General features: G+C 47.1%; 2 protein-coding genes across 5 annotated transcripts in view; one reads left to right on the top strand and one right to left on the bottom strand.

The window, feature by feature from the left end:
- Positions 1-849: 849 nt before the first annotated feature.
- LOC120756728 (transcription factor Jun) lies at positions 850-2,817 on the bottom strand. Its single transcript, XM_040073335.2, has one exon. It carries the CDS (start codon positions 2,467-2,469, stop codon positions 1,525-1,527), a length of 945 nt encoding a protein of 314 aa, XP_039929269.1. The 5' UTR covers positions 2,470-2,817; the 3' UTR covers positions 850-1,524.
- A 673-nt stretch (positions 2,818-3,490) lies between these two features.
- FGGY (FGGY carbohydrate kinase domain containing) overlaps positions 3,491-16,041 on the top strand; it is a 258,281-nt gene continuing 245,730 nt past the window's right edge. For 2 of the 4 annotated variants that reach the window (XM_040072883.2, XM_040072884.2), the window contains exons 1-3: positions 3,491-4,865; positions 8,145-8,280; positions 9,953-10,072. The gene's annotated coding sequence lies outside the window, so the exon portion shown is untranslated. The remainder of the gene's footprint in view (positions 4,866-8,144; positions 8,281-9,952; positions 10,073-16,041) is intronic. The other 2 variants (XM_040072887.2, XM_040072885.2) reach the window with 2 other exon arrangements.

The raw sequence follows: 16,041 nt of genomic DNA, 5'->3' as shown, positions 1-16,041 counted from the left end.
AATTGGGTACAGTTTTTAAAGTTCTAGTAATAAAGCTGTTTCCCACCCCCCCTCAAGTAAAGTAGCATGTTTCTGAGATATAACTGTCTATTGTCATTGTACTGAAAATCAGGATAATTTTGTGAAAAATACCTGGGAAGTGCCTGAGAAGTTGCTATTTTCAGCAAATTGCTGGAAACAAGCAACAGGAGTTGCTGTTTTTCAACAGGTTGCTATTTTCATTGCCCACTAGGTTCAGTTTTCTCTGCTTTTCTATTGCCAAGAAGGTTAGAACCCAGAATAATCCTCAAAAGGGAAAGGATTTAGAGACAGGAGAAGGGTTATAAACCTATTTTACTGTTGACAGCAGTATTGTCATAAATATTAACAGACAAGAATCGCCTCGTACCTGAGAAAACACAGGGATAAAAGTGAATATTTTTAGTTTTGAAGCCTACAGCATAATTTTTTTAATACAACCACCTGCCTTATCTTCTTGAGGGCATTAATTTAATAAAAAGCATGTCAGATCAAGTAGCCAGTTGCTCCAGTTATGGAACAGTTTCATTCCCTGCCTTTCCACCCCTGCACAACCCTGCCTGAAGTCAGATGTCTAACCTGGGCCCCAAGAACGCGGCAGGCGAGGCAGGCAGGCTGCAGCTGGGGAGCACAACTTCAGCACAACCCCAAAAAGTTGTATGAGTTTGGTGAGCACGATCTGCCTTCTCCCTCCCCTCCTCACACCTCCTCCAGGACATGTCTGGAGTTACAGAGTAAGTTCAGCATAATCCCTACCCTTCAGAGTGCAGCTCAAAGGGCATTTTCCCAACTCAGGTACTAGCCAAAAAAAAAAAGTGTGAGGGGAAAATACATTTTAATTATTTTATTTTTCTTAAATATAATAGAACCTTCTAGATTTTTTTTCCAGAAACAGAAACATTAAAAAATTATACTTTATTACAAATGGTAAACTCAGAGTGCTAAAAAAAAGCCTCTTATTTACAAACAATACTGGGCAGTGCCCAAATAAACAACATAAAAATAACTTACAAAGTCATGAAGTAGTTTATTGACATTAATCAACTTTCATAAAATAAAATAAAAAAAGATATGTACATACACAATTTACTTGAAGGCAGGCAGAACAGTTCTTTTTTTTTTTTGTTTATCAGCCTCCCACAAACCTCCCTCCCACTTTTTTTTTTTTCTTAAGGAATACTACATAAAGCAATCTACAGTTTCTATTGCAGTTTAACCTTTAATACTGAATGATCATCGAATGTTAGGTCCATGCAGGTCTTGGTCAATGTTAAACGAAGATCTGACATCTCATCCGAGCAGGGACAGCACTTCCCGGAGCAGCGCTGGCCGCTGCACTCCCGGCTCCAGCTGAAGGCTTTGCCAGTCTTTCCACACATGCGCTTTGCGGAGCACAGGCAGGACTCAGCCTCTCAGCTTTTGCCATTAGCTTTATGCCTCTGCCACTCTGGAGTTTTTCCTGTTTTTAGTTGTACCACAACACACAGTTCTCGCTGAAGAGTCTCTTCAAAACGTCTGCAACTGCTGTGTGAGCATGAGCTGGCACCCGCTGTTGACGTGGTTCATGACCTTCTGCTTAAGCTGTGCAACCTGTTCTCTGAGCATGTTGGCAGTGGATGCCAGCTCTGAGTTCTGGGCTTTCAAAGTTTTCACTTTTTCTTCCAACCGGGCAATCCTTTCCAACTTCCTTTTCCGGCATTTGGACGCCGCGATTCTGTTCCTCATGCGCTTTCTCTCGGCTTTGATTCTCTCCTGTGACTCCATGTCGATGGGGGACAGGGGAGGAGTTTCCCCCGGCATTTCAGGTACAGTCTGCGGCTCCTCTTTCAGAGCCTGGAGCCGGGGATGCTGCACGGGCATCTGGGGGTTTATGTGATGCTGGGGCGCGTATCCCATGCTGTTGGCGTTGTAGTTGGGCGCGGAGCTGAGCGCGTTGGGGTTGAAGTTGCTGAGGTTGGCGTACACCGGGGGCTCGCTGTGCAAACTGGTGTTGAAGCTGGTGCTGCCGGCCATGGAGGACACAGGTGCCATCCCGCTGCTGACAGGTTGGGCGGCCGAGGTGACGCTGGGCAGCGTGTTCTGGTTGTGCAGCTCCGCCAAAGCTCTCACGAAGCCCTCGGCGAAGCCCTCCTGCTCGTCGGTGACATTCTTGGGGCACAGGAACTGCGTCGGGGTCGGCGTGGTGGTGATCAGCCCGTTGCTGGACTGGATGATGAGCCGCTCCAGCTCGGGCGAGGCAAGTTTGAGGAGCCCCACGTCGGGCGAGGTGAGGATGTCGGCGTTCTTGTTCCTCAGGTGCGGCTTCAGGTTGCTGGAGGGGTCGGACAGGTTCAGCGTCATGTTCTGCTTCAGCACCTTGGCGTTATTGTATCCGTATCCGCCGCTCTCCGGCGGCGCGAAGCCGGCGCTCAGCGCATCCTCGTAGAAAGTAGGCTCCATCTTTGCACTCATAGAACACAGTCCGGGGAAGGGAAGCTGCCCGGCCGCCGCTCAGCTCCCCGCGGGCACCCCGACCCTCCCGGGGAAGGGGAACGCGGAGCCGAGGAAGGAGAAACGCGGAGCCTTACTGGATCGCCGCTGCCGCCGCCGCGCTGAGAGCCCGCCCGGCCTGGCGGGGCGCCTCGCCGCCCTCCTCCTCCTTGCGCCGGTGGTGCCGGGACGCCGCTCGGCCGCCACAAGTACTTTCCCTGCCCGGCTCCGCGCTATTCCCGCTCCACCGTCCCGGCGGCCGCACTCAGTCGCGCTCGTTCGCTCCCGCCCGCCCCGCGCTCTGCGCCCGCTCCCGCCGTGCAGCCCTTCACTTATCAGCGGCCGCGAGCCCGCTAAAAATAGCGCATGATGTCACCCCGCGCGCTCCCCATTGGCTGCCGCCGCCCCGTCCCCGGGGGGGGCGGAGCCAGGGCTCGGCGCGCGGGCCCGGCCCGGGTCGCCATGGCCACCCCCCCCGCTCAGAAGCTTCTTGAGCGCGCGGGGCCTTGTGGGATGACGTAATGCCGGGGGGGCGCGCGCGGGGCAGTGTGGGCTGACGTCTTTGTTTTTGAAATATCTGGTTACCGCGTCCCGCGCGCGCGGCGTTGGCCGGCGGGGCCGCCCGCGCCCCGCACCGACCGCGGGGGCCCTGCTCTCGGCCCCGGCCCGCCGCCGCTCCCGGTGTGCTCCTCCCGCGCTTTATTTGCTCGGTTCCGCGTTTGTTCGCTCGCTTGGCGGCCGCTGCCTCCGCCGGGTTTCGGGCTGTGGTGTGTGTTCCCCCCCCCCACCGCCTCGGCTTTGCCGCTCCTCCCTCTCCCGGCGGTGGTTCGGCCCTTCAGGTGGCGCTCCCGGGGAGCCCCACGTGGTTTCCCCGTCCCGCCGCCCCCGCGGCTTCCAGGCAGCGCCGGGGGCGGCACCGGGGGCACCCCGCTCTCCCCGCCTCGGGCTGAGCCCCCGCGGCTCCTGTGGAGTCCCCGCTCGCCCGCCCAGCCCAGCGGGAGCCGCGGGTTTCGGCCGCGGGTGTTGGCGTCCGCCCCCGCACCTCCGCCCCCCGGCGCGGCTTTGCCTTTACAGAGAGCCGAGACGTCAGTTCCCGACCTCAGGAATAACCGGGAGAATACAGAGGGGAAATAAAACCCGACAGGAAAAAGCCGGGTTGCGGATGGGTTTCTCTGAACTCGTCCTCCAAGGGGAGGGGACAGCGACGGCCTAATTTTAGACAGTGCCCCAGTATTGCTGTGGAAGTGCAGGTTAGTCGGGAGGGAAAATAAGGGCTGGAGCAGAAGGATCGCGGTGCAGGAGAAAAGTCCCTGCTGGCATGTTCCTCTCGGAGCAACAGATGGGAGCTGTCTGGTTCGCTGGAGCTGCTCTGTGCGAGCAGCGTTCCAAGGCAGAGCGCTGATAAAGGGGACTCGCTTTCCTTACCCTGCCCCGCGCACACCCTTCTCTCGGGATGGTGGGGATTTGGGACTGCTGACAGGCAGCTACCTCTGGAATAAAGTGCAGCAGGTATTCGGGGACAGACGGTGACAACACGGGGCGGCACAGGGACTGCAGGGTCTGGTGTGTTTGATTGCCAGTGGTGCAACAAGTGCTCCTTATGCTTCCAGCACGAAACTCTTACCCGCTGTTCAGCTTTTTGTCAGTGCAGAACTCGGTCTGTCAGCTTCAGTCCCAACTTAGGTCCAGTTTTGAAAACACACTTTCAAATTCTCCAGTGCTATTTTTTCCTGGATATAATGACATAATTACCAGTTACCGTATAGGAAGGAGCAGTGGAGCAAACAGAAACATCAGCAGCTGTGAAAGACAAGTGAAGGTCCAGCTCCCTTCTTTGAAATCATCGGGGTTTTTTCCTCTGCGTTTTTCCCTGGTGTTCCCACCTGACTTTGGCCACACGGTGGGCACTGTTGTTCGCTAGAGTGATGGAAATTCTACGTGCAGTGTGTTAACAGTTTGTGGCACAAAACACGAAGTTTGCACTGGATGTGGGGGCTTGCTGTGTGCTGCTGGTGTCTGCACAGCCTTCACAGAGGCAGCATCTCTCTGGACTGCAAGTAACTCATACTTCAGCTGTTCAGCCACACAGCTCTAAGTTACTGCACGTGCATTAGAAAATCCCAGAAATTCATTAATGCAGTGAGCACTCAAAGCAGTGGCTTAATTCCTTTTTAATCTTTACGTATAAGATAAATAGAGACCAGCGACTGACTCTTCTAGCCCCAGAGCCAAGGGGCATCAAATGAAACTGGCAGGTTCGGAATAAACCAGAGAAATGTCTTCACAGAACTGTGGTTCAGCGCTGGAACTCCCTGGCAAGGGTAGACTGAGGGATTTTAACGTGATTGGATGAATTCACAGAAGAGAAATCACTTAAGGTCTGTGAATCACGGAATATCTACACTGGCTCTGGAAATCCCAGAGCTGCAAATGACTTGTGCCCGGGGGGCCACTCCTGGTTTCTGTGCCTCCTTAGGGACCCTCTCCTGGCTCCTGTCAGAGATGGGTATCTCGTGGGATCTGATGTGGCATTGATGTGTTACAACCCCCCCGGAGACAGCCCATCAATGATCTCTGTGTCACTCGGCAGGTTTCGTGTTTATAAAGGAAGAAAATATGGGGAAATGCAAGACTTGAATTCGAAGTAGTTTAATGTGTGGAGGTTTTTTTTTTATTTTGAAATAAAATATTTTAAATATTTTCAAATAAAGCTAAAAAATGGGGGGGGTTGTCTGTGGTTTCTGGTAGATTTGTCTATACAGCAACTGATTTGCTGTATAGACAAATACTACTAATAAAATTTATTCTGATTAACTTTATGCATTTAATTGGTTGTATTGTTTTGTTATATCTTTTGGGGTTTTCTTCTGCATGTTTCTTTTGTCCTAGAAGGCTAAGTTCAGACTAGGAGGAACATGCTCAGTGTAGCTTAAACCACTCTATTTATTACAGATTTGTATAACCTGAAAAACTGCCTCTGGAGCCCAGTGATATCAATGCAAGGTTTTGATTAACTTCAGTAAGGGTTGGATCAGGCTGGAGGGATTAATTTAATTTAATTTTTTTTCCCCTCCACCCATTCCAGCTCTGTACTTCCTTCCGCTTGCAGAGGCGTGGTTTCAGGAGCAGACATTCCAGTTTGCTGGAGACGTGTAGGAGCTGAGGCCCTGTAGCTGTGGGGGACACTCATTACGTTAATTGCTGCTCACTCGAGGTTATTTGGTCCAGGCTTCAATAGAGAGTCAAGGTGCTTGTGAAGGTTGTGGGGAGCATAAGAGCACTGAAATCAAAGACAAGAGCTCCTGGCTGCTCCTAGGGAATTCTCTGCCAAATTGGAGAACTTAGGGAGGGCTTGGTTGAGACTCCAGTCCCAAGTTCAGCACCTGAGACCTTCAGAGTGGAGCAGATCCAGGAGTGGGAGCCACGGATAGTGATCCTTGGTGGCCATTAGCCAAGGAGCTGGGAATTCTGCTGGCTATGCCCTGATTTATTAAACACCTATTAATTCCAGGCTTTTATTCACCCTCTCCTGACGTCCTTAAGAAAATATTCCTTCAGTAGATGAAGGAAAGCTTCCTGACCCGGGTACAAACCAGAGCCATTTACATGGTTCAATAAACAAACTTGTGGCTAGGAATTGCCAATCCCTGCCCCGTATTTCTGCGAGGCCGATGCCTTGAGCAGCAGTAATGCACATTTTGATTTATAAACTTCTCTAATCAATCAATAGAAGCCTGAGTGAGGCAATCAGATAATCTGAATAATTAAATGGCTTTTCAGGGACAAATTAAAATTTCTTACACACACCACATCCGTCTAAATTATATTTGGTGTCCAGGAATAAATGGGTTTGTTGTTTTGTTTCACTCCTGCATCTCAAATGCTTTTGACTTATTTCAAAATCATTGGGGGAAAAAAAAAAAAAAAAAAGGATAAATGTCAGTTTCTGATTTTTTTTTTTTTATATTGGAAACAGTGCTCAAAGAAAAAATGCTTTTTTTTTCCATATAGTTTTATTCAATATATATTCAATATTTCAATATATAATTTTCTTTAGACATGTTAGACTATTTTGCTTTTTCTCCTCCTCAGAGAAGTTATCATAACATTTTTATTGTATAGAAAAGTATTATATAGACTTTTTGCCCTTTTTAGAAAAATAAAAGGACGTCACACTTTCTAGATGTGATATCCTTCTTCACATCTTAAAGTGAATAAAACTGGGAATTGCTGGGTGTTCGCACACTGCTTTCCACTTGCTTAAGGAATTACTAGAGACCAGATTTCTCCAACTGGGGGAGACAAGAGTTTGGAGAGTCAGAAAGCTCAAGTATTTTTCTCTTATTTACTCCATCAAAGCATAGTCAAAGATGTGGGAGTGAGAGGGCACAAGGATCTTGGGCCATGTGGAAGTAAAATCATTCCCAGGTTCTGCTGGTCCCAGTCCCTTGCCGGTTCCTCAGGGCGTGTTTGCGTCTTCGGTTCAAGTGGGTCCAAGTCTGCAGCGCAGCACAGGCGTGGCAGAGCTGCCACCTCATCCACCCCCGGCTTCCGTGGCCTCTCCTCCTGCTCTTTGCTCCCAGCAGGACTCCTGTGGCCAGGTGGAGATCCAGGAACTGAGTCTGAAATAAAAGCAAATCGATACATTTGGGGACACGGGGAAAAGGTGGGAATGCATAGGCTGGGGGAAGAATGGGACATCACAACCTGATGTGGAGGACCCTGGAACCAAAACTCTAAAAAACCCCAGCCAGTCTTGAGCGAGTCTTCATTTTGCACATGAAAAATGCTCTTCAGAACCACAGGCGCTTGTAAATGAATATCGTGTCCATCTCCTCCACCCTCCATTAGTCATCGCATAACCAAGCCATACGCACTTAGTCCTTTTCATCTTTCTTCTTGTCAAGCCCTTTAGCCTGTCCCCCTCACCTACTCACCCCACCAATCATTTTAATTAATCTCTGAATTTCTTTGAAACTAATAGTTTGTGGAATGGCGGAAAATGAGTAGGTTAGAGAGACAAGATTGTGAATGATGGAGGTGGGGCAAAGTTAGGAGGCTTTGTAAGACCTGTTGGGTTACCTCTGGGGCAGGACAGCAGTGCTGTAAACACACAGAAAGGCTACAGAAGTGAAGGAGGAACCACTAAAAACATTTTCCATTTTCCTAAGAATGCTGCCTGAGCAATTCAAACCCTGGATGTTGATGTGCAGCAACATCTGAATGAAAGATGCGATATGATTGTCTCTAAAGTGGATGGGATGACCTCTTCACTCAGTAGTTATACTAAATTTCTCACTATTGTGCTGTAGAGGATTTCAGTGCTCACTGCAAGTGCTCAGAAATATATTTTCAAATAACTAATGAACTTTATAATTTTTTATTCGAACACCTGTGTGCGTTTTTAAATTTTTGATCAAAACCCTGAGCAAGTAGAAGTTAACCACATTGTCTAGAGATGAGCCTGAAAGGAACCCTTGCTTCCCATGCTTTTTAGAATCCTGCAATGGCTGGGATTGGAAGAGAACTTAAAGATCATCTTGTCCCAACCCCCTTGCCCTGGGCAGGGACACCTTGCTCTAAAAGGATGTTTGGGATATTACAAATCTAAATGTCACACCAATAATGTCTCTGTGCTCATTATTCCTATACCACAGCTTAGCTGGTGCTCCGGGAAATAGAGAGTTGGGCATAGTTCCCATCCTGTGGAGCTTGCAGTCGGAAAAATCCTCTACACACCAAGAATGCTGGCAGAGTAGCAGTTGATCCACAGTGGGAGCCCAGAGGGGGAAGGTAAGCAGGAGAGGAGGCACTGGAGGACGGGTGGCATATGGGAAGCAGACGGCTCTGCTTGGCATTGGGAGCTGGCAGCAGGAAGAATGTACCATACAAACAGAAGCATATTGATGCTGAGTGCCGGGGAGGCAGGTGAACGCCTTTGAAAAGATATTTATTGTGTTCGGGGGGAAAGATCCTGCTGGAAGTGTGCATATGTTCCCACATTACTGAGGTGGGGTTTCACTGTAGAGAACTGAAGTTAGCTTTGTGGTCTTTGGGTGTTTCAATAAACAGACAGTAGTGTCAACAAAATGGATTTATTTGTGGTTCCCAGTGTGACTGAAAGCCTCAGAATAACTGGATTTAACCATTCAGAGCCCTTGGTAAAATCGCTCAGTTTTGATTAGGGTCCCAGTTCACATAGAGAGTGCTTAAATTTTTAATTAATAAACAATTTGGCATCCTGTCAAAGTTGACACCTTGCTCTGTCTTAGCAGCTGTTGGCACAGTAGGCTCCTGGCAACCTGGGATAAAGAGCAGCACTTGCAACAGGAGAAGGGGAGGAAGCGAGTCTGCATGAGACCAAAATTACCCAGTGAAAAGCAGCACAGAGCTCAGGGATTTCCAGGGAGCAATCAAGCTTTCCTGCTCTGTCCCGTGGGCTTGGGCTTGGACACAGACAGCCAGTTCCTGTCCTGAATGTCAGCAGTGGCTGGTGGGTGACAGATGTAAGGACACCTGTCTGAATTTGGGTAATGGCTCTGGCAGGAGGAGCAACAAACAGAGAAAGCATTCAACAGTGAAAGTAGGTCCTGCAGGTTGCTCCTTCTCAGGGATTAGTGTGGTGGAGCCTGTGGGGAAGTTTACAGAGTGCCTGCTCACGTAATTCAAATGGAAACATTCACTGTGGATGACAGTCATTTGTGTTGGAGTCATGGTGTGGGAGCAGTTAGGGTTGCCAAAGAGCCAATGAAGGCAATGTCGGGAGGAAAGGGCACGGCCTGGGAAGGACAGTGCCTGGAAGCACAAGCAAAGTTCAAGGCTTCTGTTTTGGAGAAGGTGCTGCTGAACTGCTTCTCTTTCTCTGTCCCACCTGATTAATAAACAACAAGGTGATCTCTGATCCCAGCTGAGCTATCACACAGTGACGTAGCTGCTCCTCCCTGTCTGGGCAGCCCTGTCCCTCACGGGCTGGGAATGTCCCGGTCTCACCCACAGCAGACCCTCAGTTCTTCCACAGGGGGAAAACCAGGATGCTCAACCTCTCAAAATTGCTGTTCTGTGATAAAAACTGTATGCAGCCGCCTACTCTACAGCATCTCTATGTTCCCTTGTTTCAGAAGGAAGAAGAGATGGGAAATTTAGCCCAGGATCGTAAGGGTCACTACCTGAGATCTTGTGTTTTTACAGTGGGCCCAGGAGCACTGTTCCCATGTGTGCTAGAGCAAGTCCATGAGCAGCTGGCAGTGCCTTTGGCAGATGGGTTGCTCAGCTCACAGGACTGTTTACAGTCTGTAGAGAACATATAAAACATACAAAGAGCCATAACATTTGAATATGTTAAAAACAAGTTCATAAGATCAAGGAGAATTTTCAGAATAATAGGACAATGCTAAAGCAAAGTCCTAAAGGCTGTGGTGGCTGTGAATTGAAATTCAAATTGGTTTAAATTTTTTTTTTTTTAAAGGAAACAACTAGAAAGCCGTTCCAGAAGTGGCTGTGTGATATTTAGAGAGCTGGGTGCCAGCTGCAGCACGCACAGATTTCCAGAGGTTTCTGTGGAGCGAGGAGAGAGCTGTGGGCTCAGGTAAGTCATGTGAGGGAGGTGAAGCACATGTGTTGTAAGAGTTAATGGTACAATGTAGCCTTGCTCTACATAAGCACGTTTTGTGCTGATGTTTCCCAGTTCCTGCAGTGTAGGAAAAGGTGTGTGGCTGGCAGAGCTGCAGGCCCAGACAAAGCACTTCTGGGTGTGGATGCTCCCAGCCCGTTGCCAGGTGCTTCAAATAGGCATTTATGTCAGAGATCTGAGGTCAGTTCAATGATTGCCAATTTCAGCCCTGGATTATTACATAAATATTAATAAGAACAGGGGTATATTTCACATTTATGTTATTGGTCAGCAGAGCATTCACCTAACCCTTAAGCAGTACTGGTGGGGAATATATTTCTCTTCAAGAGTACTAAGAAAAGTTTAAAAGTTTGGGGGAAAAAAAAAAATTGTTCACCTCTTTAATATAACCTTGTGAGTTTAATGAAAAATAATCTTATTTTCTGTGTGCCCGAAGAGGAGAAACAGTAGAATAGAGTCAACTCAAATGGGAATTTCACTCTTCCCTGCTTTTGCCTCCCTACTGAATGACCTTTAATCACCTTTAGCATCTTTGTGGCTTGATTTCCCTCCTTGTAAAATGGGTATAATGAGACAGAAGTCCTAGTAAAGCAGGCAGATCTGAGGGGAATAAACGCTGGACAAGTGGTATGAACTATTTTCAATTTTTTTTAGATACACTAAGGAGTAGGTACAGAGAAGCAATGGATTTTCATCTGGAAGATCTAGGATTAACTTGTTGGAATAAAATATTCGTTACTGCCCCCATTTGCTTTTAGGATATAAATCAATGGCATTTTTACCAGTTCATGAGCTTTGTAATGCATTTTGAATCTGACCCAGGACTGTGTGGAGCATATACTGGCACTTAGATTTATGCCAGTTCAACTCTCTGGTCGCTCTTTCACTTTTTTTGACGAAGTATCTTCCTTGTTGCTAAGGGCTTGCTTTTTGTGGGGGTTGTTTTGTTTTCTTTAACATTCAGAGTCTCTGCTTTGAGGGGCTCTGACAGTGAAGTTGTTCACGTAGGAGGAATTATCACATGGCAGCTTCCCAGAAGGGGGATGCTGAGACACAGCCACCAGCACCTCTCCACCTTCCCACTGGTCGATTCTTAAAGAATAAGCCCTGTTTCTCAGTCCAGACCTTTGGCAAGAAGATGACCACGTGAAACATTGGAATTCTGCTTTATACCCCCTGAGGGAAGAGGATGGGTGCCACAGCCGCAGGAGCGGGGAGGTGACGCTCACGGCCCCTTGGGTGGCTTCCACCCGATAAATCTGTCCCGGAGCTTCCCTGGCTGTTTTTCCACCTGTGTTACGTTGTAAACTGCTCTCCATATAGCGAGGCTTTTTAAGGCAAACCCAGGAGCGCTGCAGAGCAGATGTAAATCAGCAGAGCCGGGAATGACGCGGGGTGCGCCGTGTGCTCGGCCCGCCCCGGTGACACCAGAGCCAGCTCCACTGTCACCAGAGCCAGCCCCGGTGCCACCAGAGCCAGCCAGCCCTGCTGATACCAGAACCAGCCCCGGTGTCACCACAGCCAGCCAACCCTGCTGATACCAGAACCAGCCCCGGTGTCACCAGAGCCAGCCAGCCCAGGTGTCACCAGAGTCAACCCCGGTGACACCAGAGCCAGCCCCGGGGACACCAGAGCCGGCCCTGCCTCCTTCCGGCTCCCACGCTGTCCCCTCCCTGGCGCTGACACAGCCGGGAGGTGAAGGCTCTTGGGAAACACGTCCCGCTCAGTCCAGCCCAGCAAAAACCTGAATGGCTGGGCAGAGAGGAATTTGCTCCTTTTCAGGGTGACACCACATATCCCGGGTTAAAGTCCTCGTGGAACCAGCGTGTGAGTGCCAGCCGGTGCTCTCTGTGAAAGCCACCAGCTTCCCGAGTTTGTCCCAAGCGGCTCCCGGCTAAAAGGGAATTGCGCTGCAGCTGGAAATTCGATCAAGCGAGTCTCAAAGCATTTCTTTCATCCTCAGTTGATGCTTAATACACCTTTACTTCCTAAGCCTTGTCAACATTGCAGCCGAACAAAGGCCCGTCTCAAGAGTGGTGTTGTGTAAATAAATCCTGTGCTTTGCAGGGTGTCACGGAGTTAATGGGAAGCCTGGAGAGGGGAGGGCGTGGGAGCAGCATGCCAGCGTTAACGTTCTGTTTTCTGCACAGGATTGCAACAGGATTGCAACAGCCCGGCCTATCTGAGCTGCTGCACGTCCCGACAGCGCGGCTCTGCTCTTGAATTTGATAGGGGTGCTGATAGAACAATGCACCTTTCTGGGAAATGGTAATGCACAGCAGGACTGCGGCTTAAGGAAATTCTGAATAAACCATAGCAGCTTTCTTCTCAGAGTGCTGATGATTTTCAGGTGGCCCACCAGGCTGCCAAACAAACAAACAAAAAATATATGTATATGGCAGTGTTCACTCAAAGGTTAAAGTTTTGGGGTAAGGAGGGGGAATGTTGAAAATCCCGTGAACTTCAACAGTTGTACTTCTCTTTGTGGTAGCTCTGACTCCTTCACTTGCTTCTCACAGATCGGTAATCAGGGGACAACTGACAGGAATACCCCCCCAGGTAAAAATATACAACTGCCTCTGAAACAAACAGCATTTCATATGCAAAGCTGTGTGATAAAGGGCTCAGGGTGCTTTTTCAGGCCCCATGGGAAGTTTTACAGCGAGCAAAGTACCTTTTAGCAAGTTCTTTTCTGTTAGTTTCAAAATCCTCTCTTGCTTTTCTCTAGCATGATTTTCCCACAAAAGGTGGCAGAAACCATAAGAAAAGTCTCAACAGAGCTTACAGCTCCCTTACCCCTTTCTTTCCTTCCCTCTTCCCCCGAACACCGGGAGCTCTCAAACAATATTTTAGTATCCTGGAGATTAAAAACAATGTCTTTAATTTGTATTTGTCTTGTAATAGCTCTGACTTTCACCGCCTTGTCCTCCCCTTTATTGCGAGTACATGTGTGAGCACTCCCTCTAATGTTGTTTATACGCCTGCTGTCAGGTTCAATAAGCAGTTTCATAGCAGGGCACCTTCCCACGTGAAGGAAATGTTTCCAGTTCTTGTCCCAGCTCCTTCTTCCTCCATGGGCAGCGTCCTGACACGGAACAACAGAAATGAGTACCAGTGATATCAGTAAATCTTGGCTGATAAATGGAAATTAACTCTAGAACCTCATGAAGCTACTGGCAGCTTGGATGGGGGGGTGGCTGTTTACAGGACATATTGTAGGTATTCCATTTATGTGGGTTTTGTCTGGTGCCTGTTATAAATAGAGCTATTTTGTTAATAGTGGATCAGGAAAATTTTTGAACTATAGGACACCAATGCACCTTTTACGTAAAAGAATGTAGTAATCCGTTGAAGGATTCTCTACGTAAATAGGAATGTTGCTGAAGAGAATCAAGATAAAATGTAAATGTGAATAATCGCTCTTAAGACAAAGAAATATTGGCAAGCAGCCACATGGAAATTGGAAATTTAAATTTAACTAGTTTTATGCCAGTAAATCATACTGGCAGAGTCTCAGGTCTAGTCGAGTGAAGGGCAAACCCGCAGGTAACACGCAGGACCAAGGATTTCCCCTTCATGAATGGGTGTAGATAAGTAAAATTTCCCAGAGCAGAAAAACACTTTGTAGAAGCTGCCCGATTTTCAGCTTTGAAGTAGAAGAGATACTTTCATTTTCAGTATCTCCATTAGAGCTTCTTTTTGCAAGACCAGGAGTGTGAACTCTTGTGTCTGAGCCAAAATTCCAACCTAAGCAGAATGTACTCATCTAAATTTCCCTTTTGGTTTCATTTGGCCAAGGTATTCCTTGGTGTAGAGTTGCTGTGTACTGTTACAGCAGTTGCTGTGTTGGGAGCTTGGGAAGGCGCCCGCTTGGAAGAGGTTACATAAAACCTAAACCATAATAAGCTCAGAGAAACCCCTGAGTGTGATGATTAAAAAGAGAAAACGATTAGGGAAAACACATCAAAGAGGCTCAGTGAGAGTCCTAAAAGGAAAAATACTGATTATATTTGTTTTGCTTTTGTCTTACATGAGGTAAAAGGCGTGTGGTGTGTCCTGGGTCGCCACCCTAAGGGGTGTGTACTTAAAGACAACAGAAGCAGACTCCAAGGCTTCCATGGGGTTTATTTTGGTTGCAGGGCTAGGGAGATAAGATATAATTGTACCATATACACAGTGGTGCTATCAACCTGATGGATTACCCTTCCCATACACCCTGAGCACCTTGCCTACCCTCTGCTGCTAATCTGTGTCTACCAGGAGAACTTGCTTTCTGACCTTTCAAGAAACTTTCAACTGTGATTTTTAAAACAATCACAGAAATGTTTTTCTTTCTCGAAACGTGCAGTTCCTCTCTCTGGTGAAAGCATTCAGAGGCAATCAGATGGGCAACATTGATTGCTAAAGCCAGTGTGCAAGTTCAGTTCAATAAATTGTGAATCTTAGGGGCTCAAAATTGTTTAGAATTCTGGGTCTGGGAATAAGAGTAGACATTTATTGATAGTTGTGTTGCTCACACTCCACTGAATTCTGTTATTTTAGAACAATGTTAGATTTACTTTTTAAAGGTTTTTTTTAGACTTGGTCTGACCTGGGAACCAGGTTAGAAAAGGTTTGAACTAATAAAATATGCAAAATGTGGTTTTAGGGCTCTCCTTTAATGTGGAAAGAGGAAGAAAGGTTTTAGTCAGTTATAGCAAATCCAGTAAGGGAACTGTTTACTTAACTCTCATGGTTATTTATTTTAATTTAACTTCTCAGAAGTTTTCAGCTAGGTTTAGTTCATGTGGACTCACATATTAAAGTGTTTGATACGTGTTTTTCAGTTGTAACTCTGGCTTCAGTAACTACAGCCATTTTCTTTTGGACATTCTGATACAATAGATCCCAAAAGTGAAAGGAAAATAACTGAAGAGCACTTTGGAAATGGGGAAATATAAAATATAATCCTTATAGACTTAGAATTAGGTAGGAAAATAGCATTTGAGTTTATTTTCCCATTAATATAGCTATCATATATACATTTTTGAGGCAATAATGCATATTATTTTCTTATACCAACAAAAATAATGATAAAAAATGCAAGGAATAGGAACATGCTGTGTTGGTGCCAGTTGGATGATGCACAGACTTTACTGGTTATGCATATTTGACTTTGGCCTTGTTAGAGCCTTCCTAAATTTGGGTCCAAGTTGCTGGACAAATTGTCTTGTACTTTGTGCTTCTGCACGTAAAAAACAAGCTGCTTGGAAGAAAACCTTTCCAGGTGAAAGGTCCTTGCATTGCTCTTAATATCCTCCTGCCATCTTGGTTTGCTGACACACTGGAAAATCCACCTATCTTCCTGGCTCCTTTGGGACTCTGGAGAGCAGGAGGTAAAAGGGCCAAAGGAGAGGCAGATAAAGCGATTGGAGCAACACTTTCCTTCACACCTGACCGGCCCAGAGAACTTCTCTCTATCTGGGATCCCCTGTCCTGGTACATTGGGTACACTGACTTCTTGTTCAGCCCAGGAGTCTAACCTTTTTTCCCTTCTTGAAAGAACTAATACAAAATCACTCTGTTTGTGTTACCAGTGGACCTGTATTCATTTGGTTTTGATCTGATCTTCACAAAACATCAGGGCTGTTTGCAAAGCTAATCACAGTGTAATGACAAAAACAGCAGTGCCAAATATCTTTGGTCTTGCCCTTTTTCTTCTCCTTAATATCAAAGCTAAAAACACGGTCTTGATTTATGTGCAGGATTACTGATGTTAAAGCTATATAATAATACATCTAAAGCCTAGCACAGTTTATAAATACACCAAACATGTAACTTGAAAGTTATTTGTGCTGAATCTTTTATTTTCCTGCATACTCTGTCCTACCTTTGTTACTGAGGGCACTAATGCTGCATTAATGTGAGCAGAAACAGCTGCATTT

The sequence above is a fragment of the Hirundo rustica genome, chromosome 9, assembly GCF_015227805.2.
Source record: "Hirundo rustica isolate bHirRus1 chromosome 9, bHirRus1.pri.v3, whole genome shotgun sequence".
NCBI lineage: Eukaryota > Metazoa > Chordata > Aves > Passeriformes > Hirundinidae > Hirundo > Hirundo rustica.
The sequence above is the reverse complement of the archived record's forward strand: the minus strand, read 5'-3'. Positions and strand labels throughout refer to the sequence as shown.